Raw genomic sequence first — 27372 nt, 5'->3', positions numbered from 1 at the left:
TCCTAGTCTAGCTTCAGTGGAAGCCTCATGAAACCCTCGTGTGTTCAGTAGAACACCAGGTTGCAATCTTTTTCACCATATCGTGGTATGATTGACTGGGGCGTGTGCGTGGGACTACCCATAGCATAGATTCGAATCCTCATCACGGTTCATACGGATTTTCTCATTGATACATAACCTTAGTGTGATTACTCTCTGTATATTGAAAGAGGAGCGTAAGAGGTAGAACATTCCTTGATGACAGCCAGTGTGGGTTTTAAACGTTTTGACTCTCAAAAATAAAAATCTAACTACTAACGTAACAGTAAACTTAGCTGTCTACAGTGATAGTAGTCATATCCAGCGGCCACTAGGAAACTGTTGCTTTCTTCGTTGGGTAATGGACTGTATATATTATCTCCTTGTTCACTAGGAAGCTCAGTTTCAGGGTGTTCCTGCAGGAATGGTGCTGCTTTTCATTTACCTGTGGGAATGAGATTACCACTTTACCATTTGGTAGAAATAAAAATATGAATAATGCCACTAGCACTGATACGGTTATCAATTACTTTAGCCTATCCTTTAACTCTGGTATCTTCTCTAATATGAATTGTATTATAAATAATGACATGATTATTTATTTCATTCTTTATTGCTACGCATTTATCTATTGCAAATGTGTACTTTAATTTATCTTTAAACAATTGAAATATATCAAATATTTATTTGTTAAATATTGATTAACCTAGTTGGTATATATTTAATTAAGTGGCAAGTAATTTACTTACTGAGGTGGGCTCGTAAACCCGTGGTATTACCGCTCCTGCAATAAATGGCGTTAGTGGCATAATGAATTTGATCCAATCTCTATATTACACCACCAACCTCCCTTATTTTGTGTTAATAATATGCAGGTACAGAGCTCTCAGTCTTATTTTTGCTAAGACTTAACCCTCTTGTTGGGCCAGAACGTGTAGTGTTGTTCACTACCTTTGTTGAAGTGATGTTATAATGGCGTCTGGGAGCTCCCTCAGATGTTACCTTCAGCTGTGGTCCAGTAGCACTCTTCACCTAACTGTTTATGACAAGACATGCACTTAACTGTGCCATACCATTAAATACCACAGCTACGCCAGTTGTCCAGTTATGCTTTGGGAGAGGAGATGTTGACCCCCAGGATGTCTCAAACTACACTGACCGATTCCTGCTCTCTCAAGCTGAGACTGACCTAGGCTATTTGCCAGATTAATCTTCGAAGATGATTACTAACTTATATTAACTACTGTATTCGTCGCTGAAGGTGACTTATTATTCAAAAACTATTGGGAAATATCTAGATACTTGAGCCGGCTAATACAATATTCATTTGACCTTGCATTTCACTAATTTACAGGAATTAACAAGCATGTGGGTAGGTACAAATTTTCCAAGTAATGAGATACTTCTTACATATATTCATATTCTTACTGAAGTCAAATGCTTCTTTGAGACTTATTCTTTATTCCCAATTGACGTTAATTTAAACATAAGTACTTAACCACGATTGATTATTCCTACTAATTCTTTAATGCCCGAATTACTATCATAGTTTGAAGACTTGACACATGGTCTAAGTCGTGCTGGTTTCTACAATGAGCACTAATTTCTTCAGGGGAGGGATGACCCTAGCCTGACTCCATATTTTTATAAAAGGCGTATCCTCTCTTTTAGTGAACTACGACATTTCATGTTAGATCTATGGTCTTGTATATTAATAGTTCTACTGTTAAACACACACACTCATACACACACGTATACACACTCACATACACACTCGCACACACACACACACACACACACACACACACACACACACACACACACACACACACACACACACACACACACACACACACACACACACACACACACGCACACACACACACAACATTTAACATTCCCACAACCGACTGAGCTGGGATGATTGGTAATTGCTTGCCGTCGGCCTCTACATAATCACCAGGTGATTAATTTTGTGGTAAGAAGGGCTCACGGCGGCATAATTAAGTGAGGTGTTAGGAAGCGAGGAAATGTCGGGTATAAAGACGGAACATCTGACACGGCACCTGACTTAATGAGGAGTATTGTCAGCTGAGTGTCACGTCTTCCGTGTCAGGGGTTGTCACTCGCTATCCGTGTTCCGTGTCTTCTGTACCAGCCGTGTCAGGTGTGTCCTTAACAGCCGTGTCAGGTGTGCCTCTACCAGCCGTGTCAGGTGTGCCTCTACCAGCCGTGTCAGGTGTGCCTCTACCAGCCGTACGTGTCAGGTGTGCCTCTACCAGCCGTACGTGTCAGGTGTGCCTCTACCAGCCTTGTCAGGTGTGCCTCTACCAGCCGTGTCAGGTGTACTTCTACCAGCCGTGTCAGGTGTACCTCTACCAGCCGTGTCAGGTGTGCCTCTACCAGCCGTGTCAGGTGTGCCTCTACCAGCCGTGTCAGGTGTGCCTCTACCAGCCGTGTCAGGTGTGCCTCTACCAGCCGTGTCAGGTGTGCCTCTACCAGCCGTGTCAGGTGTGCCTCTACCAGCCGTGTCAGGTGTGCCTCTACCAGCCGTGTCAGGTGTGTTCAGCATCAGTTCTACTCATGTTATTCCACTCATTATTCATGAGAGAGGTTGAGCTTTAGGGGTCCAGCATCGCAACTCTCACTCATCCAGTGCACATGTTCCTGAGCTACTTGTTTTCAATTTCTAAATTAGAAATTATATGTAGTCTACTGTGACGATGTCAACGCCATCTATTGAGTGCACCGACCCCATTTTCTCTTCCCCACTGAAGGTTGTGATTTTACTCTTCAGAAGTGATGTGGAGAGTACCTTGGTCTACATGAGTGAATCCACCCAAGGCAGTCCTTTTCTCGAGAATTTTTCACGTGGAAACATGTTGGGCCAAGTCGGTAGAGACTGAATTGTCTGTGATAGCCAGTGAAGTATTGGTGAATGAGAGATGTATCCCGGGATGGCCCCGTTGAGTTACCAGATGAAATTAACAAATCCACAAGGGCCGTGACGAGGATTCGAACCTGCATCCGGGAGCATTAACGTTCGGCTCTCCTCTATGTTAAGGCTTGTTATAGGTAAATATCGGTAGGGAAAGCCAGCCAACGTGTTGCTAGAGAGTTGAAGTGATGTTTTGACAGTGTGGTAATACTGTGGAAGACTTGCCCATGATTTACTGAGAAAGGTGGACTCGCTGGCGTGAATACTTTAAAATAAAGGCTCAGGGAAGGAACCTTGAGTGATGTACGATAGAAGATCAAAGTGGACTCGCCGGGATGGGAGATCGCAGAAGTTCTTTTGTGTGAAAGTGACACCTGCGGTGTTATGTGTTGCACATGTGTAATATGTGAATATATTTAAAAACTACAGGTGATGATGGTTTTGTTAAGTGTTGTTTATCCCCATTCCCGTTTGACTGACTGTTACTGCCAGTTCATAAAAACTTACCTATGACTCGGGGATGGATCTGGTAAGAAGAGGCACTAAGGCCCTGTATAAAGTTTGAATAAAATGAACCCAGTTACTGGCTAAGTGAGGCCATAACATCTACCTTCGCCACCTGCGTATTCCGTTTGTTCACTCCAGTCATGATGAACAAATTTATTATTTCGAATGTTTATGTTGCATATCCGGGTCCACAGTTTCTTCCTGTGGCGCCTCTGTTAGTGTGCCGCCTTAAGGGTAATTAAGGAGCCCTCACCTTGGGCCAGATTTACGTAGCAGTTACGCAAGCACTTACGAACCTGTACATCTTTTCTCAATTATTAGCGGCTTTGTTTACAATTATTAAACAGTTAATGAGCTCCGAAGCACCAGAAGTCTGTTTATAACAATAACAACATTTGACTGGGAAGTTTCCATGCTTGTAAACCTTTTAATAAATGTAACCAAAGCCGTCAAAGATTTAGGAAATACAGGCTTTTAAGTACTTGCGTAACTACTTCGTGAATCTGGCCCTAGGAGGTTAACGGTGGTTAAGGAGCCCCTCACCTGGAGGTTAACGGTGGTTAAGGAGCCCTCACCTGGAGGTTAACGGTGGTTAAGGAGCCCTCACCTGGAGGTTAACGGTGGTTAAGGAGCCCCTCACCTGGAGGTTAACGGTGGTTAAGGAGCCCCTCACCTGGAGGTTAACGGTGGTTAAGGAGCCCCTCACCTGGAGGTTAACGGTGGTTAAGGAGCCCTCACCTGGAGGTTAACGGTGGTTAAGGAGCCCCTCACCTGGAGGTTAACGGTGGTTAAGGAGCCCCTCACCTGGAGGTTAACGGTGGTTAAGGAGCCCTCACCTGGAGGTTAACGGTGGTTAAGGAGCCCTCACCTGGAGATCAACAAGCTCCGGCTTACCAAGACTCCCATTAGTGCCGCCAATGGGCATTACCAGACGCCAGATGTGGGACACTATCAGAAAACCATAACACTAACTGCACCGCACGCCCGAGGTGGGGGAATGTTCCTGTTACTCCCTCTACACCTTATAAAAAGTGAGAGCAAGAGGGACAAATGGAGAGAGAGAGAGAGAGAGAGAGAGAGAGAGAGAGAGAGAGAGAGAGAGAGAGAGAGAGAGAGAGAGAGAGAGAGAGAGAGGGGGGGAGAGAGAGAGAGAGAGAGAGAGAGAGAGAGAGAGAGAGAGAGAGAGAGAGAGAGAGAGAGAGAGAGAGAGAGAGAGAGAGAGAGAGAGAGAGAGAGGGGGGGGGGGGAGATTGAGAAAAATGTAATCAGCCTAAACATTTGTGAGTTAGTATTGTGATGTCAGCCGAGATACCCACCACAGGAGGTAACACTTTACCAAAGACGACAACACGGCCCAGAAATAGAGACAAAAACACCCTCCAAGAGGGATCGGTAGAGCTTCAAGTATCTGAAGTTTACAAGGCGATTGTGAGGTTCCTTGCGTGATCTGAGGGAAGGGATACACTGGTATAAGCCTGCAACATCAGAGGAAAGGGGCTAACCCAGCTGTACAGGACACCTAGGGGAGACTTTGCAAACTTCTACATGGGTACCATCGAGCAAAAAGTCTTAGTCGACATGAACTTGAAACCGGCCATATACTGCAGGTATGTTGACGACATTTTTACACAGGTACCTGATGTCAGACATCTGCAGAAGCTGAAGGAGGCATTTGAGCAGAGTTCCGTGCTGCGTTTCACTTACGAGACGGAAAAGGATGGGAAGCTGCCTTTTCTAGATGTAACAGTCATGGAAAAGGGCGGAGGTTTCCACACTGCAGTCTACACTAAGGAAACAAACATAGGAATGTGCCTAAATGCCAACAGCGACTGCCCCGACAGGTACAAGAGGAGTGTTGTTAACGCATACGTCGACCGTGCTCTCAGCCACAGCTCAGAATGGAAGCAAGTCGACGAAGAACTCTGTAGGGTAAGGCAGGTTCTAGTCAATAACGGCTTCTCCAATGGTTTCATCGAAGACATCATAAGAAGGAAAGTGAAAAGCCATGCAACGTCTGAAGAGACAACTAACACAACACCTATACCCCCTATTAGACTATTTTACAGGAACTTCTTTTCCACAGCTCATAAAACGGAGGAAAGGGTCCTGAAAGATATTGTTAATAGAAACGTTATCCCTTCAGACAAAAATCAGAGGATACAACTGACGATTTACTATAAAACTAGAAAAACGGCCAGCCTACTCATGAGAAACTCTCCAGACACAAAACAGAACGCTTTAAAAGAGACTAACGTCGTCTATGCCTTCAAATGCCCACTTGGGGACTGTAAGCTCCAAAAAACCCAGTATATAGGCAAGACAACAACATCTCTTTCTAGGCGTTTAACGATGCATAAGCAACAGGGCTCCATTAAGGAACATATAATCTCTTCCCATAACCAAACCATCGCCAGAGAAATCCTAGTAAACAACACAGAAATCATCGATAGATACAGCGATAGCAGGCGGCTTGACGTTTGCGAGGCACTACACATCAAGAAGTCAACACCAGCAATCAACAGCCAATTATTGCACAACTATATTCTACCCACCTCAAGACTCCGCTCCAATATAGAAGCATCAAGAAATATGGACCAATAGGCTTTCTACAAACACTTCTATTCAATACCCATTGTTTTCTGTTCTGTCTTGTGTTGATACTTTTAATACCCTATTAATATCCCCTGTTCTGTCTTGTGTTAATGCCACATCATCCTTCCCACCTCACTCAAATGTAGATATAATATCAGAGAGACGTAAGTTCTAATCAGTTGTGTATTTGTGAAGTCTTTGAAAATGTAATAAGTTTTACGAAACGCGCCCGTGTCGCGTCAGACTAGAAATAAAAATGAATTTTGGAGAAGTGATTTTTGATTTACCTCCAACAGTGAAGCGTAATGTACGAAAGATTGAGAAAATTCGTGTTAGAATTATTAATCTTACTTTTTTGGTCATATTTAATAATATATGTCTACAGGAAAGACTGCTACCAAAATATACTAATATATATATATATATATATATATATATATATATATATATATATATATATATATATATATATATATATATATATAACTGAAAACTCACACCCCAGAAGTGACTCGAACCCATACTCCCAGAAGCCACGCAACTGGTATGTACAAGACGCCTTAATCCACTTGACCATCACGACCGGACAAAATGAGGTGATAGCCGAGGCTATTTGAACCACCCCACCGCCGGCACTCGGATAGTAATCTTGGGCATAGCATTTTACCAAATCACCTCATTCTTTGGGGCACACGTGAGGAACACAAAATGCTATGCCCAAGATTACTATCCGAGTGCCGGCGGTGGGGTGGTTCAAATAGCCTCGGCTATCACCTCATTTTGTCCGGTCGTGATGGCCAAGTGGATTAAGGCAGTCTTGTACATACCAGTTGCGTGGCTTCTGGGAGTATGGGTTCGAGTCACTTCTGGGGTGTGAGTTTTCAGTTGCATATTGTCCTGGGGACCATTCAGGCTTGTTCGCATATATATATATATATATATATATATATATATATATATATATATATATATATATATATATATATATATATATATATATATATATATATATTGGTGTATACTGGCAGCAGGTTTTCTTTCAAACATGTTTCATTGAATATGACCGCATATTCTGTATTTATTATTTTCTGGTTTAGGGCTTCTATCCCTCTAACTATTTTCTTAGCATCAGGGCTTAATTGAAATAGGAGTTCTCCAAAACTCATTTTCGTACTTTTAAGGTACGAAACATAAACCTGATAATATTCTACAAAACCAAGAAGACTTCCGAACTCCTTATCAAAAACAGCCCGAAGCCGACGGAGAACCCTCTACAGCAGTCAAGCGTTGTATACATGTACACTTGCCCCCACGAAGGATGTAACCTTCAATGTAAGTACATAGGTATGACGTCGACCAAGCTGACGAGGCGTTTGACATGCCATCTTCAATCTGGTGCCCCTAGGAATCACATGAGACAAGCCCATGACATTACTCTAACAAGAGAAATGTTGAACAAGAATACTTGCATAATAGACAAAACCCAAGATTCAAGAAGATTACAAATTCTTGAGGCAATTCACATAAGAATAGAGCGACCTACCATGAACACCCAAATCACGGAACTATTTACTCTACCCACCATGAGAGTAAGGACAAGACAAGAACATATCGATGCCAACACAGAAGACAATGTCCAACATAACAGGCCAATTACACTGGATTAATCTTTGTGTTTGGATAGGAGATGCCTCGTATGGGCCAATAAGCCTTCTGCAGCCCCTATGTTTATCCCTTATGTATCCCCCATGTTTTCACCTTCATTGTATTATCACCTGACCTAATGCGGGTATAAAATCAACTAGTATTGTAAGATCTGTTCACTTGAGAATGAACCATGGAGGTTCGAAACGTCGTGCAAATTATACAAATAAGTGTAATACACTCTATAGTAAATCACTTCTTTTCTTCACCTTAAAAGTACGAAAATGAGTTTTGGAGAACTCCTATTTCAATTAAGCCCTGATGCTAAGAAAATAGTTAGAGGGATAGAAGCCCTAAACCAGAAAATAATAAATACAGAATATGCGGTCATATTCAATGAAACATATATATATATATACACACACAACACCTGCTGTTTCAACAGTGTGGACAACGAAGTTAGGCCTACATAATAGTAATACTTCAGAGAAAATTACAAATATTCGGGGAAAACGCTCACTTTCATATATCCTTCTTTTTTCAACAGGAAAAATATAATCTTTACCCTTTTGCATAACTTAAAAAGCCAGCGAAAACGGTACAAGCAGACTTAACCACCCGGACACGAGGCCCTTCATGTGGCGGTACTCCGCCCATAACAACCTCTAGGGTTGGTTATCAACTACTTGATTGTTTGTCTTGTATACGTGACTGCTTCATGACACGTCAGAGGGAGAGAGAGCCAAGCACTACTCTACTGTCAAAGTATCAACGGAAGCACATTGCTTCGCAGGGATTCGCGTTCTTCAAATGACTCGAGATAAAATTGTATTTCTTAACTCTCGAAAAGTTTGACAAGGATAATAAGCACCCTGTATTTCTACAACCTTTTAAATGTATGCGGAAGATCTTCAAAAGCAAAATAATCTAAAATTGATCATATTAAACGTGACAAGACTGTTGGCAAATACGAGACATAAAGATGGTCAACTTACCTGGAAGGAAAAGGAGTAGCTGCAAGGCGCAGAGTGTCATATCCCTGAGTCCCATCATCATGGTACTCTCGCTCTCCTTGACGGCACCGCACTAGTAACTTGACCAATTCTGGACTCAATTGACTATCTAAACGACCACAATAACTTTTACACCATGTACGTTCAGGTCACTGGCTGGACGAGCCCAACATGGTTTGCTCATGGTAAACTTTATCAATACATACATGTGTACCTTATTGCCATTATATTTGAATTATTTCAGTATATTCTCTCATTCCAAACACTCTAATATTATTGAGAGAAAATCTAAAGAACAGAATCTTTGCAAATCGCACTTAACATTTCATAAATTTGTTTAAGAGTGTGTAGCCCGGGCAGAGGCATGACGCGCGTGACTGGGCCAGGCCGCAGCGCGAGCTCCACTCCGCACACTGTCCGAAGACATACTGACTCTCAGCTTCCCCAGTCCACCAGCGTCTACCAGCTTGTGTGACCAACTAGTTGCGCTATGGCCGCAACATTTCGTTCACGTCTATTTTGTTTCGTACGTTACATGCGCAGGGTATAGACTTTTTTTTCCAGGTCTGGCCTTCTATCCCATGTGTGTGGGCGTGTGTTTTGCAGGGTGACTCATATGAGTGATGGATTGCCGATATTTTCAAGGGCGCCGCGGCTACAATCATAGGTCTGCTCATACAAACGTTCCGATTGTTTCTTTACCAGTTTTGTTATGATCGATGTTAAAGCGCTACGACAAGACTTGACCAGCAAATCATCAGCAGACTGCGGCCAGTCATCAGCAGACTGCGGCGACACGTCGGTCCTAAACCACCGCCTCAAACTATTCACTAATGTAGCACGACAATAACACTCAGAAAATGAACTATTAATAATTATTTGTTATTTACGCAAAGGGAAATTTGGGAATCAAGATTTTAAAAGCTGACGATTGAGAGTGTTGACAAATATTCCTAATATTTTCCTCGCTAATTAGTTCAAGGCGCCAGGTGGCTGAGGCGCCAAGTGACTGAGGCGCCAGATGGCTGAGGCGCCAAGTGACTGAGGCGCCAGATGGCTGAGGCGCCAGATGGCTGAGGCGCCAGGTGGCTGAGGCGCCAGGTGGCTGAGGCGCCAGGTTGCTGAGGCGCCAGGTAGCTGAGAAGCCAGGGGGGTTAGGCGCCAGGTGCCTGAGGCGCCAGGTGGCTGAGGCGCCAAGTGGCTGGGTCGCCAGGTGGCTGAGGCGCCAGGTGGCTGAGGCGCCAGGTAGCTGAGAAGCCGGGGGGTTAGGCGCCAGGTGCCTGAGGCGCCAGGTGGCTGAGGCGCCAAGTGGCTGGGTCGCCAGGTGGCTGAGGCGCCAGGTGGCTGAGGAGCCAGGAGACTGAGGCGCCAAGTGGCTGGGTCGCCCGGTAGCTGAGGCGCCAGGTGGCTGAGAAGCCAGGTGGCTGAGGCGCCAGGTGGCTGAGGAGCCAAGTGGCTGAGGAGCCAGGTTGCTGAGGAGCCAGGTGACTCAGGAGCCAGGTGGCTCAGGAGGCTGAGGCGCCAGATGGCTGAGGAGCCAGGTGGCCGAGGGGCCAGATGGCTGAGGCGCCAGGTGGCTGAGGCGCCAGGTGGCTGAGGCGCCAGGTGGCTTGGTCTGATGCTTAGTGATGCGTTTCGTAAGGTCTCGTCTCAAATTCTCAAAGACAAATTCTTCTGTGTAGCTCCTGATTATATCTTCTAGTGATGAGTGAGTAGGTGACATGGATGAATGACATACATGGGGTATTAAATGAAAGGTGTATTAAATGAATGGGTTACTAATGGGGTAGCAGATTAAGAGTGTGACATGTTTATGTTCTGGTTGCTTCCGTTCTTGTTGCAGGGTCATTTGGTCCAGCTTCTGTATTGGCCCGAGGTCTTGAGGTGGGAAGAGTGTAGCTGTGTGTTAGCTGGTTATTGATTGCTGGTCTAGATTTTTTGATATGCAGCGCTTCACTGATGTATAATCTTCAATTGTCATTGTATCTATCAGTTATTTCGGTGTTGCTCGTCAAAATATCCCTGGTGATCGTCTCGTTGTGTGTGGCAATTATATGTTCCTTGATGGAGCCCTGTTGTTTGTGCATTGTTAAACGCTTTGAGAGAGACGTTAACGTTTTGCCTTATATCTTGTGTATGAGGTTGTTAGTTACTCAGAACGTTGATAGCTACCAAGAATGTTGATGAGGTTGCTAGTTACTCAGAACGTGGATGAGGTTGTTAGTTACACAGAACGTTGATGAGGTTGTTTGTTACTCAGAACGTGTGTGGCGGACCTCGGCGCCATCTACGATCCAGGTGCCGAACTATAGCAGTCGACCCTCCCATTAATCGTAGTTTCCCATATTCGAGTCGGCTGGGCTGGAAGGTGACGACTAACCAGGGACAAGGAATGGAAGTCAGTGAAGCAGAGACAGTGGAAGAGTAGTTGGGTCGACCTGAAGGTGCTAGCTAAGTGGGCTCAGTTGAGAGCTGTGGATCTCACTCCTGGAGGTACCATTTCCCACTTTACCACTGATTTGCGTGTCATCTGCAAATTTGATGATGAGGTTTGTAATATTTTCATCTTTGTCATTAATGTATATGACAAAAAGGGATGGCCCCACTTTTTATGCTTGTATCACTCACCTTGTATCACACAAGGGAGATGTGTTCGAGGTTTTGAAGTGCATGGATGAATGGAATTAATTGTTCCACACCATATTGAACTTGGACCCAACTGTCAATTAGGTTAACCCATATATAGGATTCCAAAACTGTACAACCATGTTAGAACACTTGTTAGCATCATTTTTGGAAGAAAGTGCTCTTTTTAGGGGGACAGGCAGGCAGAGTGTATTTACCTGAATTTACTGGATTTTAGCTGAGAGCCACTAACACACTAATGGCCTCAACGAAGACAGGAAGCTGGCAGCTTGTCAAAGGTCCCGACATTTGCCATGATGATTTTTTCAAGCTGGACGTTAAAATTTAATGGAGTTTTGGCATGAACAGCTTCGGTGGGTAGTTGGTTCCAAGGGTTTATAACCCGGTAAGTGAAGAAAACATGTGTTTTCAGTCTTATATTGTGGCTTGTTGAGTTTGACACCATTGAGCCTTGTTTGTGTTACATCTGACCTTTTGAGAAAGTTATTTAGATCAACATCCTTCAAACTGTTAAGTATTTTAAATGTTTCGATGAGATCTGCCTCGCCATGCCTGGCTTGCAGTGTTAGCCCCGAGGCACTCGATCGTTCCTGGTACGAGAGTTTACTTAGCTTTGGAATGATTTTTGTCGCTTAGTGCTGTACTTTCTCCAGAGTAGCCATGTCCTGCTGAAGGTCTCCATGCTTGGATACAATAATCCAAGTTGAGGGCACACCAGAGGTTCATGCAGTTGAATCAACACCAACTTTTACTTGAATTCCTAGCGATTGGTTAGGTCTTTTTGGTACTGCTGCTCCCACCTGTTGTGCAACTTTCAGTGAATTTTGACTCGTGTCTTTTTCTTCATCTATCTACTGCAAGGTAATGTTATTAATTTGGTAGTTGTGACGTAGGTTGTTATGCCCCACATGCAAAGTCTTGCATTTCTTGAGATTAAAAAAGCATTTGCCAGTCTAATGACCTCTTGTCAAATTCATATACATAAGAATTTGTAAGAAGCCTTACCAACTGATCATAAGATCAGTTGCTAAGGCTTCAATATCATTTTCATTTCCCACTTTACCATAGATTTTGTCATTTGAAAATTTGATCATATAGTTTATACTCTCATCTGTCATTGATGTATATAACAAAAAAGGGTTGGCCCCATAATGGACCCCCTGTGGCACCCCACTCGCCACATTTCTCCAGCCAGATTCATTCCCATGACTGTCTGTTTTCTTTGTGGGTGGTAAATTTAAAAGGTCAGTTTAAAGTGGTCTCTCGTAACCTACCAGAGGACCCACAACAGAAAACGGGACAGTACGTCACCTTCGTCAGCCGCCTCCATTTTCTAGTACGACAATTTTTGGCCTTATGTAACGCCTACGATCGAAATGCGACGTTCTTTGTAGGAGGACAGGTTGGCCTACCCAATAAATGTGTAAGTGTATTACACATTATCTGACGTAACCTACAACCTTTCTCAAGGTAGTGTATACAATGTTCTGATTATACAGTGTTGTAGTCTGTATACAGTACCTCAGGATGCCTCCCACAACAGTTAACTAACTCCCGGGTACCTACCTACCTCCACTCTTTCTTTACACCACTAAACACGACTACAGGAAGGATTGGGCTACAGGAAGGATTGGGCTACAGGAAGGATTGGGTTACAGGAAGGATTGGGCTACAGGCAGGATTGGGCTACATCTCCAAATGTATATTTGCCAGATAATTTGGCACTAAAAACAAAACTCATATATTATTGTTTAGACTAAATCCGCTACTCATTACTTTCCTGAAGTTGTCGTATATACACTACAAAATCTGAGTGTAAATCACAAGACAATTAACACGTGATGAAAAATGTGACAGTGTCAGACCACGAAGGAAGAATTGAAAATGGAATTTCCTTAAATATTTTCATATTTAATAATAAATCTTCAAAAGGGTGTTTCAATTCTTCCTTCGAGGTCTGACACTGTCACTACAGAACATGAATGTATTTAAACGTTGCAACAATGAGTAATGAGAGCAATCATTATATGGATGGCGTAATAACAAGGGAGCATTAGCGCCTCTGGTGGTCAGATGCTTAACTGTATTAGAGGTTGACAGTTTAGATATTATGGTGAAGTAAGGGTGAGTGGCGCGTCTGGGAGTCCCACTTCTTAACGTGTGGCTCATTTGTCGACCAGCCGCCGCCTGGCAAGGGTCACGTTGATTACCAGTGTGCAAATAAATTTGTGTTGCAGATATCTTTCCTCTTCAGATCACTAGCCGAGAGCGCCAAACAGCAACAAAATGTTTCCACTCTCTTAAGGGTTGCGAAGCCTACAGTTGTCCTACTTCGCTAATTGTGGTATCATTGGAATCGCAATACAATTCTCGATACTGACATATGCATATAAATATAGATTCAATGTCGTAGCCCACCCAAAACAGTGTGGGAAGTGGCCGAAGTGTTACCCGCGGCGGCATATCGGCGAAACTCGCTTTGAAAAGTGAATATTCAATTCACTGTCCTGACATTATTTGTCGATGTATGTATTTCATTTTAGTACCAATGTGCTCGCAATACAATGTTCTATAAGAACATAAGTATTAAAGGTCACATAAGGATGCGTTCGACCGGCAACATATATAAAAACTACGTCGATTATACTCGTCGTGTCAATAATACAATTGTTTTACCACGATGATTCACTGCAATGTCGTTTTCTTTAATAAGCTGTTAGGCTATTAGAGAAAACGTAAATTTCATGGCAAACAATTGTAATCTATTCCCAAGATGATCGGATAAAAATGGATTTTATACAAATATTTTTGCTCGTGACTCCCAAGAGGGGCACGCGTGCGGTGTGATTAATAATATTGGTGACAACGACGGTCTGCAGGAATGCGCCAAAGTGTTTAAAAACTGCAGGGGGGGTTTGGGCAAAATATGACCCATCGTCGTTTTCAGTAATTGGCATATTTTCGGTATGAAAAGTCGTAATTTGAAACTGAAAATAGGTGCAGAGAGTCAGAATTCGGCTCAAAAATCACGCTCAGGAGTCAAATTTCCGACATTTCAGACATTTTGAAAACTGCAGGAAGGTTTGGGCAAAATATGACCCATCGCCGTTTTCAGTAATTGGCATATTTTCGGTATAAAAAGTCGTAATTTGAAACTGAAAATAGGTGCAGAGAGTAAGAATTCGGATAAAAAATCACGCTCAGGAGTCAAATTTCCGACATTTCAGACATTTTGAAAACTGCAGGGGGGTTTGGGCAAAATATGACCCATCGCCGTTTTCAGTAATTGGCATATTTTCGGTATGAAACGTCGTAATTTGAAACTGAAAATAGGTGCAGAGAGTCAGAATTCGGCTCAAAAATCACGCTCAGGAGTCAAATTTCCGACATTTCAGACATTTTGAAAACTGCAGGGGGGTTTGGGCAAAATATGACCCATAGCCGTTTTCAGTAATTGGCATATTTTCGGTATGAAACGTCGTAATTTGAAACTGAAAATAGGTGCAGAGAGTCAGAATTCGGCTCAAAAATCACGCTCAGGAGTCAAATTTCCGACATTTCAGACATTTTAATACACTTTCGCGCTCTTAGCGTTAAAAAAAAATCATACCCCAGATGCTTCGCGCGCCTATGCGGTAAGACCGAAAAAGTGTACACTCTTTTGACTGTCCTGACAATAATTGAAGGCGCACTTATTTAAATTTGGTATCACTGTGTTCGCAATAAAATTGTCTATAAGAACATATCTATAAAATGCCGCCAAAACATAAGGATTATCAACACCAAATAAAAAAAACTTCAGATCACTAGCCGAGAGCGCCAAACAGCAACAAAATGTTTCCACTCTCTTAAGGGTTGCGAAGCCTACAGTTGTCCTACTTCGCTAATTGTGGTATCATTGGAATCGCAATACAATTCTCGATACTGACATATGCATATAAATATAGATTCAATGTCGTAGCCCACCCAAAACAGTGTGGGAAGTGGCCGAAGTGTTACCCGCGGCGGCATATCGGCGAAACTCGCTTTGAAAAGTGTATATTCAATTCACTGTCCTGACATTATTTGTCGATGTATGTATTTCATTTTAGTACCAATGTGCTCGCAATACAATGTTCTATAAGAACATAAGTATTAAAGGTCACATAAGGATGCGTTCGACCGGCAACATATATAAAAACTACGTCGATTATACTCGTCGTGTCAATAATACAATTGTTTTACCACGATGATTCACTGCAATGTCGTTTTCTTTATTAAGCTGTTAGGAAATTAGAGAAAACGTAAATTTCATGGCAAACAATTGTAATCTATTCCCAAGATGATCGGATAAAAATGGATTTTATACAAATATTTTTGCTCGTGACTCCCAAGAGGGGCACGCGTGCGGTGTGATTAATAATATTGGTGACAACGACGGTCTGCAGGAATGCGCCAAAGTGTTTAAAAACTGCAGGGGGGGTTTGGGCAAAATATGACCCATCGTCGTTTTCAGTAATTGGCATATTTTCGGTATGAAAAGTCGTAATTTGAAACTGAAAATAGGTGCAGAGAGTCAGAATTCGGCTCAAAAATCACGCTCAGGAGTCAAATTTCCGACATTTCAGACATTTTGAAAACTGCAGGGGGGTTTGGGCAAAATATGACCCATCGCCGTTTTCAGTAATTGGCATATTTTCGGTATAAAAAGTCGAAATTTGAAACTGAAAATAGGTGCAGAGAGTAAGAATTCGGATAAAAAATCACGCTCAGGAGTCAAATTTCCGACATTTCAGACATTTTGAAAACTGCAGGGGGGTTTGGGCAAAATATGACCCATCGCCGTTTTCAGTAATTGGCATATTTTAGGTATGAAACGTCGTAATTTGAAACTGAAAATAGGTGCAGAGAGTCAGAATTCGGCTCAAAAATCACGCTCAGGAGTCAAATTTCAGACATTTTAAAAACTGCAGGGGGGTTTGGGCAAAATATGACCCATAGCCGTTTTCAGTAATTGGCATATTTTCGGTATGAAACGTCGTAATTTGAAACTGAAAATAGGTGCAGAGAGTCAGAATTCGGCTCAAAAATCACGCTCAGGAGTCAAATTTCCGACATTTCAGACATTTTGAAAACTACAGGGGGTTTGGGCAAAATATGACCCATAGCCGTTTTCAGTAATTGGCATATTTTCGGTATAAAAAGTCGTAATTTGAAACTGAAAATAGGTGCAGAGAGTCAGAATTCGGCTCAAAAATCACGCTCAGGAGTCAAATTTCCGACATTTCAGACATTTTAATACACTTTCGCGCTCTTGGCGTTCAATAAAAATCATACCCCAGATGCTTTTGGCGCTTTGCGCGCCTATGCGGTAAGACCGAAAAAGTGTACACTCTTTTGACTGTCCTGACAATTATTGAAAGCGCACGTATTTAAATTTGGTATCACTGTGTTCGCAATAAAATTGTCTATAAGAACATATCTATAAAATGCCGCCAAAGAGTAAGGATTATCAACACCAAATAAAAAACTATTCATATCACTAGCCGAGAGCGCCAAACAGCAACAAAATGTTTCCACTCTCTTAATGGTTGCGAAGCCTACATTTGTCCTACTACGCTAATTGTGGTATCATTTGAATCGCAATAAAATTCTCTACACGGACATATGCATATAAATATAGATTCAATGTCGTAGCCCACCCAAAACAGTGTGGGAAGTGACCGAAGTGATACCCGCGGCGGCATATTGGCGAAACAAGCTTTGAAAAGTGTATATTCAATTAACTGTCCTGACATTATTTGTCGATGTATGATATTTCATATTTGTACCAATGTGCTCGCAATAGAATGTTCTATAAGAACATAAGTATTAAAGGTCACATAATCATGCGTTCGACCGGCAACATATATAAAAACTACGTCGATTATACTCGTCGTGTCAATAATACAATTGTTTTACCACGATGATTCACTGCCTTGCCGTTTTCTTTATTAAGCTGTTCGGGTTTAGAAAAAACGTAAACTTCATGGCAAACATTTGTAAACTATTCCCATGTTGATCGGAATATAAATGGATTTTATACAAATATTTTTGCTCGTGACTCCCGAGAGGGGCACGCGTGCGGTGTGATTAATAATATTGGTGACAACGACGGTCTGCAGGAATGCGCCAAAGTGTTTAAAAACTGCAGGGGGTTTGGGCAAAATATGACCCATCGTCGTTTTCAGTAATTGGCATATTTTCGGTATGAAAAGTCGTAATTTGAAACTGAAAATAGGTGCAGAGAGTCAGAATTCGGCTCAAAAATCACGCTCAGGAGTCAAATTTCCGACATTTCAGACATTTTAAAAACTGCAGGGGGGTTTGGGCAAAATATGACCCATCGTCGTTTACAGTAATTGGCATATTTTCGGTATAAAACGTAATTTGAAACTGAAAATAGGTGCAGAGAGTCAGAATTCGGCTCAAAAATCACGCTCAGGAGTCAAATTTCCGACATTTCAGACATTTTAATACACTTTCGCGCTCATGGCATTAAAAAAAAAATCATACCCCAGATGCTTCGCGCGCCTTTGCAGTAAGACCGAAAAAGTGTACACTCTTTTGACTGTCCTGACAATAATTGAAAGCGCACGTATTTAAATTTGGTATCACTGTATTCGCAATAAAATTGTCTATAAGAACATATCTATAAAATTCCGCCAAACATAAGGATTATCAACACCAAATAAAAAAAACTTCAGATCACTAGCCGAGAGCGCCAAACAGCAACAAAATGTTTCCACTCTCTTAATGGTTGCGAAGCCTACATTTGTCCTATTTCGCTAATTGTGGTATCATTGGAATCGCAATAAAATTCTCTATACTGACATATGCATATAAATATAGATTCACTGTCGTAGCCTACCCAAAACAGTGTGGGAAGTGGCCGAAGTGTTACCCGCGGCGGCATATCGGCGAAACTCGCTTTGAAAAGTGTATATTCAATTCACTGTCCTGACATTATTTGTCGATGTATGTATTTCATTTTTATACCAATGTGCTCGCAATGGAATGTTCTATAAGAACATAAGTAATAAAGGTCACATAAAGATCCGTTCGACCGGCAACATATATAAAAACTACGTCGATTATACTCCTCGTGTCAATAATACAATTGTTTTACCACGATGATTCACTGCCACGCCGTTTTCTTTATTAAGCTGTTCGGATTTTAGAGAAAACGTAAATTTCAAGGCAAACATTTGTAATCTATTCCCAAGTTGATCGGATAATAAATGGATTTTATACAAATATTTTTGCTCGTGACTCCCAAGAGGGGCACGCGTGCGGTGTGATTAATAATATTGGTGACAACGACGGTCTGCAGGAATGCGCCAAAGTGTTTAAAAACTGCAGGGGGGGTTTGGGCAAAATATGACCCATCGTCGTTTTCAGTAATTGGCATATTTTCGGTATGAAAAGTCGTAATTTGAAACTGAAAATAGGTGCAGAGAGTCAGAATTCGGCTCAAAAATCACGCTCAGGAGTCAAATTTCCGACATTTCAGACATTTTGAAAACTGCAGGGGGGTTTGGGCAAAATATGACCCATCGCCGTTTTCAGTAATTGGCATATTTTCGGTATAAAAAGTCGTAATTTGAAACTGAAAATAGGTGCAGAGAGTAAGAATTCGGATAAAAAATCACGCTCAGGAGTCAAATTTCCGACATTTCAGACATTTTGAAAACTGCAGGGGGGTTTGGGCAAAATATGACCCATCGCCGTTTTCAGTAATTGGCATATTTTAGGTATGAAACGTCGTAATTTGAAACTGAAAATAGGTGCAGAGAGTCAGAATTCGGCTCAAAAATCACGCTCAGGAGTCAAATTTCAGACATTTTAAAAACTGCAGGGGGGTTTGGGCAAAATATGACCCATAGCCGTTTTCAGTAATTGGCATATTTTCGGTATGAAACGTCGTAATTTGAAACTGAAAATAGGTGCAGAGAGTCAGAATTCGGCTCAAAAATCACGCTCAGGAGTCAAATTTCCGACATTTCAGACATTTTGAAAACTACAGGGGGTTTGGGCAAAATATGACCCATAGCCGTTTTCAGTAATTGGCATATTTTCGGTATAAAAAGTCGTAATTTGAAACTGAAAATAGGTGCAGAGAGTCAGAATTCGGCTCAAAAATCACGCTCAGGAGTCAAATTTCCGACATTTCAGACATTTTAATACACTTTCGCGCTCTTGGCGTTCAATAAAAATCATACCCCAGATGCTTTTGGCGCTTTGCGCGCCTATGCGGTAAGACCGAAAAAGTGTACACTCTTTTGACTGTCCTGACAATTATTGAAAGCGCACGTATTTAAATTTGGTATCACTGTGTTCGCAATAAAATTGTCTATAAGAACATATCTATAAAATGCCGCCAAAGAGTAAGGATTATCAACACCAAATAAAAAACTATTCATATCACTAGCCGAGAGCGCCAAACAGCAACAAAATGTTTCCACTCTCTTAATGGTTGCGAAGCCTACATTTGTCCTACTACGCTAATTGTGGTATCATTTGAATCGCAATAAAATTCTCTACACGGACATATGCATATAAATATAGATTCAATGTCGTAGCCCACCCAAAACAGTGTGGGAAGTGACCGAAGTGATACCCGCGGCGGCATATCGGCGAAACAAGCTTTGAAAAGTGTATATTCAATTAACTGTCCTGACATTATTTGTCGATGTATGATATTTCATATTTGTACCAATGTGCTCGCAATAGAATGTTCTATAAGAACATAAGTATTAAAGGTCACATAATCATGCGTTCGACCGGCAACATATATAAAAACTACGTCGATTATACTCGTCGTGTCAATAATACAATTGTTTTACCACGATGATTCACTGCCTTGCCGTTTTCTTTATTAAGCTGTTCGGGTTTAGAAAAAACGTAAACTTCATGGCAAACATTTGTAAACTATTCCCATGTTGATCGGAATATAAATGGATTTTATACAAATATTTTTGCTCGTGACTCCCGAGAGGGGCACGCGTGCGGTGTGATTAATAATATTGGTGACAACGACGGTCTGCAGGAATGCGCCAAAGTGTTTAAAAACTGCAGGGGGTTTGGGCAAAATATGACCCATCGTCGTTTTCAGTAATTGGCATATTTTCGGTATGAAAAGTCGTAATTTGAAACTGAAAATAGGTGCAGAGAGTCAGAATTCGGCTCAAAAATCACGCTCAGGAGTCAAATTTCCGACATTTCAGACATTTTAAAAACTGCAGGGGGGTTTGGGCAAAATATGACCCATCGTCGTTTACAGTAATTGGCATATTTTCGGTATAAAACGTAATTTGAAACTGAAAATAGGTGCAGAGAGTCAGAATTCGGCTCAAAAATCACGCTCAGGAGTCAAATTTCCGACATTTCAGACATTTTAATACACTTTCGCGCTCATGGCATTAAAAAAAAAATCATACCCCAGATGCTTCGCGCGCCTTTGCAGTAAGACCGAAAAAGTGTACACTCTTTTGACTGTCCTGACAATAATTGAAGGCGCACGTATTTAAATTTGGTATCACTGTATTCGCAATAAAATTGTCTATAAGAACATATCTATAAAATTCCGCCAAACATAAGGATTATCAACACCAAATAAAAAAAACTTCAGATCACTAGCCGAGAGCGCCAAACAGCAACAAAATGTTTCCACTCTCTTAATGGTTGCGAAGCCTACATTTGTCCTATTTCGCTAATTGTGGTATCATTGGAATCGCAATAAAATTCTCTATACTGACATATGCATATAAATATAGATTCACTGTCGTAGCCTACCCAAAACAGTGTGGGAAGTGGCCGAAGTGTTACCCGCGGCGGCATATCGGCGAAACTCGCTTTGAAAAGTGTATATTCAATTCACTGTCCTGACATTATTTGTCGATGTATGTATTTCATTTTTATACCAATGTGCTCGCAATGGAATGTTCTATAAGAACATAAGTAATAAAGGTCACATAAAGATCCGTTCGACCGGCAACATATATAAAAACTACGTCGATTATACTCCTCGTGTCAATAATACAATTGTTTTACCACGAAGATTCACTGCCACGCCGTTTTCTTTATTAAGCTGTTCGGCTTTTAGAGAAAACGTAAATTTCAAGGCAAACATTTGTAATCTATTCCCAAGTTGATCGGATAATAAATGGATTTTATACAAATATTTTTGCTCGTGACTCCCGAGAGGGGCACGCGTGCGGTGTGATTAATAATATTGGTGACAACAACGGTCTGCAGGAATGCGCCAAAGTGTTTAAAAACTGCAGGGGGGTTTGGGCAAAATATGACCCATCGTCGTTTTCAGTAATTGGCATATTTTCGGTATGAAAAGTCGTAATTTGAAACTGAAAATAGGTGCAGAGAGTCAGAATTCGGCTCAAAAATCACGCTCAGGAGTCAAATTTCCGACATTTCAGACATTTTGAAAACTGCAGGGGGGTTTGGGCAAAATATGACCCATCGCCGTTTTCAGTAATTGGCATATTTTCGGTATAAAAAGTCGTAATTTGAAACTGAAAATAGGTGCAGAGAGTCAGAATTCGGTTAAAAAATCACGCTCAGGAGTCAAATTTCCGACATTTCAGACATTTTGAAAACTGCAGGGGGGTTTGGACAAAATATGACCCATCGCCGTTTACAGTAATTGGCATATTTTCGGTATGAAACGTCGTAATTTGAAACTGAAAATAGGTGCAGAGAGTCAGAATTCGGCTCAAAAATCACGCTCAGGAGTCAAATTTCCGACATTTCAGACATTTTAATACACTTTCGCGCTCTTGGTGTTCAATAAAAATCATACCCCAGATGCTTTTGGCGCTTTGCGCGCCTATGCGGTAAGACCGAAAAAGTGTACACTCTTTTGACTGTCCTGACAATTATTGAAAGCGCACGTATTTAAATTTGGTATCACTGTGTTCGCAATAAAATTGTCTATAAGAACATATCTATAAAATGCCGCCAAAGAGTAAGGATTATCAACACCAAATAAAAAACTATTCATATCACTAGCCGAGAGCGCCAAACAGCAACAAAATGTTTCCACTCTCTTAATGGTTGCGAAGCCTACATTTGTCCTACTACGCTAATTGTGGTATCATTTGAATCGCAATAAAATTCTCTACACGGACATATGCATATAAATATAGATTCAATGTCGTAGCCCACCCATAACAGTGTGGGAAGTGACCGAAGTGTTACCCGCGGCGGCATATCGGCGAAACAAGCTTTGAAAAGTGTATATTCAATTCACTGTCCTGACATTATTTGTCGATGTATGATATTTCATATTTGTACCAATGTGCTCGCAATAGAATGTTCTATAAGAACATAAGTATTAAAGGTCACATAATCATGCGTTCGACCGGCAACATATATAAAAACTACGTCGATTATACTCGTCGTGTCAATAATACAATTGTTTTACCACGATGATTCACTGCCTTGCCGTTTTCTTTATTAAGCTGTTCGGGTTTAGAAAAAACGTAAACTTTATGGCAAACATTTGTAAACTATTCCCATGTTGATCGGAATATAAATGGATTTTATACAAATATTTTTGCTCGTGACTCCCGAGAGGGGCACGCGTGCGGTGTGATTAATAATATTGGTGACAACGACGGTCTGCAGGAATGCGCCAAAGTGTTTAAAAACTGCAGGGGGTTTGGGCAAAATATGACCCATCGTCGTTTTCAGTAATTGGCATATTTTCGGTATGAAAAGTCGTAATTTGAAACTGAAAATAGGTGCAGAGAGTCAGAATTCGGCTCAAAAATCACGCTCAGGAGTCAAATTTCCGACATTTCAGACATTTTAATACACTTTCGCGCTCATGGCATTAAAAAAAAAATCATACCCCAGATGCTTCGCGCACCTTTGCAGTAAGACCGAAAAAGTGTACACTCTTTTGACTGTCCTGACAATAATTGAAGGCGCACGTATTTAAATTTGGTATCACTGTATTCGCAATAAAATTGTCTATAAGAACATATCTATAAAATGCCGCCAAACGTAACGATTATCAACACCAAATAAAAAAAACTTCAGATCACTAGCCGAGAGCGCCAAACAGCAACAAAATGTTTCCACTCGCTTAATGGTTGCGAAGCCTACATTTGTCCTATTTCGCTAATTGTGGTATCATTGGAATCGCAATAAAATTCTCTATACTGACATATGCATGTAAATATAGATTCACTGTCGTAGCCCACCTAAAACAGTGTGGGAAGTGGCCGAAGTGTTACCCGCGGCAGCATATTGGCGAAACTCGCTTTGAAAAGTGTATATTCAATTCACTGTCCTGACATTATTTGTTGATGTATGTATTTCATTTTTATACCAATGTGCTCGCAATAGAATGTTCTATAAGAACATAAGTAATAAAGGTCACATAAAGATCCGTTCGACCGGCAACATATATAAAAACTACGTCGATTATACTCCTCGTGTCAATAATACAATTGTTTTACCATGATGATTCACTGCCACGCCGTTTTCTTTATTAAGCTGTTCGGCTTTTAGAGAAAACGTAAATTTCATGGCAAACATTTGTAATCTATTCCCCAGTAGATCGGATAATAAATGGATTTTATACAAATATTTTTGCTCGTGACTCCCGAGAAGGGCACGCGTGCGGTGTGATTAATAATATTGGTGACAACGACGGTCTGCAGGAATGCGCCAAAGTGTTTAAAAACTGCAGGGGGGTTTGGGCAAAATATGACCCATCGTCGTTTTCAGTAATTGGCATATTTTCGGTATGAAAAGTCGTAATTTGAAACTGAAAATAGGTGCAGAGAGTCAGAATTCGGTTAAAAAATCACGCTCAGGAGTCAAATTTCCGACATTTCAGACATTTTGAAAACTGCAGGGGGGTTTGGGCAAAATATGACCCATCGCCGTTTTCAGTAATTAGCATATTTTCGGTATGAAAAGTCGTAATTTGAAACTGAAAATAGGTGCAGAGAGTCAGAATTCGGTTAAAAAATCACGCTCAGGAGTCAAATTTCCGACATTTCAGACATTTTGAAAACTGCAGGGGGGTTTGGACAAAATATGACCCATCGACGTTTACAGTAATTGGCATATTTTCGGTATGAAACGTCGTAATTTGAAACTGAAAATAGGTGCAGAGAGTCAGAATTCGGCTCAAAAATCACGCTCAGGAGTCAAATTTCCGACATTTCAGACATTTTAAAAACTGCAGGGGGGTTTGGGCAAAATATGACCCATCGCCGTTTTCAGTAATTGGCATATTTTCGGTATGAAACGTCGTAATTTGAAACTGAAAATAGGTGCAGAGAGTCAGAATTCGGCTCAAAAATCACGCTCAGGAGTCAAATTTCCGACATTTCAGACATTTTGAAAACTGCAGGGGGGTTTGGGCAAAATATGACCCATCGCCGTTTTCAGTAATTGGCATATTTTCGGTATAAAAAGTCGTAATTTGAAACTGAAAATAGGTGCAGAGAGTCAGAATTCGGCTCAAAAATCACGCTCAGGAGTCAAATTTCCGACATTTCAGACATTTTAATACACTTTCGCGCTCTTGGCGTTCAATAAAAATCATACCCCAGGTGCTTTTGGTGCTTTGCGCGCCTATGCGGTAAGACCGAAAAAGTGTACACTCTTTTGACTGTCCTGACAATTATTGAAAGCGCACGTATTTAAATTTGGTATCACTGTGTTCGCAATAAAATTGTCTATAAGAACATATCTATAAAATGCCGCCAAAGAGTAAGGATTATCAACACCAAATAAAAAACTATTCAGATCACTAGCCGAGAGCGCCAAACAGCAACAAAATGTTTCCACTCTCTTAATGGTTGCGAAGCCTACATTTGTCCTACTACGCTAATTGTGGTATCATTTGAATCGCAATAAAATTCTCTACACGGACATATGCATATAAATATAGATTCAATGTCGTAGCCCACCCAAAACAGTGTGGGAAGTGGCCGAAGTGTTACCCGCGGCGGCATATCGGCGAAACAAGCTTTGAAAAGTGTATATTCAATTCACTGTCCTGACATTATTTGTCGATGTATGTATTTCATTTTTATACCAATGTGCTTGCAATAGAATGTTCTATAAGAACATAAGTAATAAAGGTCACATAAAGATCCGTTCGACCGGCAACATATATAAAAACTACGTCGATTATACTCCTCGTGTCAATAATACAATTGTTTTACCACGATGATTCACTGCCACGCCGTTTTCTTTATTAAGCTGTTCGGCTTTTAGAGAAAACGTAAATTTCATGGCAAACATTTGTAATCTATTCCCAAGTTGATCGGATAATAAATGGATTTTATACAAATATTTTTGCTCGTGACTCCCGAGAGGGGCACGCGTGCGGTGTGATTAATAATATTTGTGAAAACGACGGTCTGCAGGAATGCGCCAAAGTGTTTAAAAACTGCAGGGGGGTTTGGGCAAAATATGACCCATCGTCGTTTTCAGTAATTGGCATATTTTCGGTATGAAAAGTCGTAATTTGAAACTGAAAATAGGTGCAGAGAGTCAGAATTCGGCTCAAAAATCACGCTCAGGAGTCAAATTTCCGACATTTCAGACATTTTGAAAACTGCAGGGGGGTTTGGGCAAAATATGACCCATCGCCGTTTTCAGTAATTGGCATATTTTCGGTATAAAAAGTCGTAATTTGAAACTGAAAATAGGTGCAGAGAGTCAGAATTCGGCTCAAAAATCACGCTCAGGAGTCAAATTTCCGACATTTCAGACATTTTAAAAACTGCAGGGGGGTTTGGTCAAAATATGACCCATCGTCGTTTACAGTAATTGGCATATTTTCGGTATAAAACGTCGTAATTTGAAACTGAAAATAGGTGCAGAGAGTCAGAATTCGGCTCAAAAATCGCGCTCAGGAGTCAAATTTCCGACATTTCAGACATTTTAATACACTTTCGCTCTCTTGGCGCTCAAAAAAAATCATACCCCAGATGCTTCGCGCGCCTATGCGGTAAGACCGAAAAAGTGTACACTCTTTTGACTGTCCTGACAATAATTGAAAGCGCACGTATTTAAATTTGGTATCACTGTGTTCGCAATAAAATTGTCTATAAGAACATATCTATAAAATGCCGCCAAACATAAGGATTATCAACACCAAATAAAAAAAACTTCAGATCACTAGCCGAGAGCGCCAAACAGCAGCAAAATGTTTCCACTCTCTTAAGGGTTGCGAAGCCTACAGTTGTCCTACTTCGCTAATTGTGGTATCATTGGAATTGCAATACAATTCTCTATACTGACATATGCATAAAAATATATATTCAATGTCGTAGCCCACCCAAAACAGTGTGGGAAGTGGCCGAAGTGTTACTCGCGGCGGCATATCGGCGAAACTCGCTTTGAAAAGTGTATATTCAATTCACTGTCCTGACATTATTTGTCGATGTATGTATTTCATTTTTGTACCAATGTGCTCGCAATACAATGTTCTAAAAGAACATAAGTATTAAAGGTCACATAAGGATGCGTTCGACCGGCAACATATATAAAAACTACGTCGATTATACTCGTCGTGTCAATAATACAATTGTTTTACCACGATGATTCACTTCCACGCCGTTTTCTTTAATAAGCTGCTCGGCTATTAGAAAAAACGTAAACTTCTTGGTAAACATATGTAAACTATTCCCATGTTGATCGGAATATAAATGGATTTTATACAAATATTTTTGCTCGTGACTCCCGAGAGGGGCACGCGTGCGGTGTGATTATTAATATTGGTGACAACGACGGTCTGCAGGAATGCGCCAAATTGTTTATAAACTGCAGGGGGTTTGGGCAAAATATGACCCATCGTCGTTTTCAGTAATTGGCATATTTTCGGTATGAAAAGTCGTAATTTGAAACTGAAAATAGGTGCAGAGAGTCAGAATTCGGCTCAAAAATCACGCTCAGGAGTCAAATTTCCGACATTTCAGACATTTTAAAAACTGCAGGGGGGTT

At 41.2% G+C, this 27372-nt stretch overlaps 1 protein-coding gene across 3 annotated transcripts in view; it reads right to left on the bottom strand.

Moving 5' to 3' along the window:
* CARPA (Carbonic anhydrase-related protein A) overlaps positions 1 to 9146 on the bottom strand; it is a 339981-nt gene extending 330835 nt beyond the window's left edge. For all 3 annotated transcript variants that reach the window (XM_045729300.2, XM_069319934.1, XM_045729301.2), the window contains exon 1: positions 8695 to 9146. In XM_045729300.2, coding sequence (XP_045585256.1) covers positions 8695 to 8755 — 61 coding nt within the window. In that variant the 5' untranslated portion in view covers positions 8756 to 9146. The remainder of the gene's footprint in view (positions 1 to 8694) is intronic.
* Positions 9147 to 27372: the final 18226 nt, after the last annotated feature.

The sequence above is a fragment of the Procambarus clarkii genome, chromosome 94 (assembly GCF_040958095.1).
Source record: "Procambarus clarkii isolate CNS0578487 chromosome 94, FALCON_Pclarkii_2.0, whole genome shotgun sequence".
In the NCBI taxonomy this organism is placed as follows: Eukaryota; Metazoa; Arthropoda; class Malacostraca; order Decapoda; family Cambaridae; genus Procambarus; species Procambarus clarkii.
This window is presented reverse-complemented; position numbering and strand designations above follow the sequence as displayed.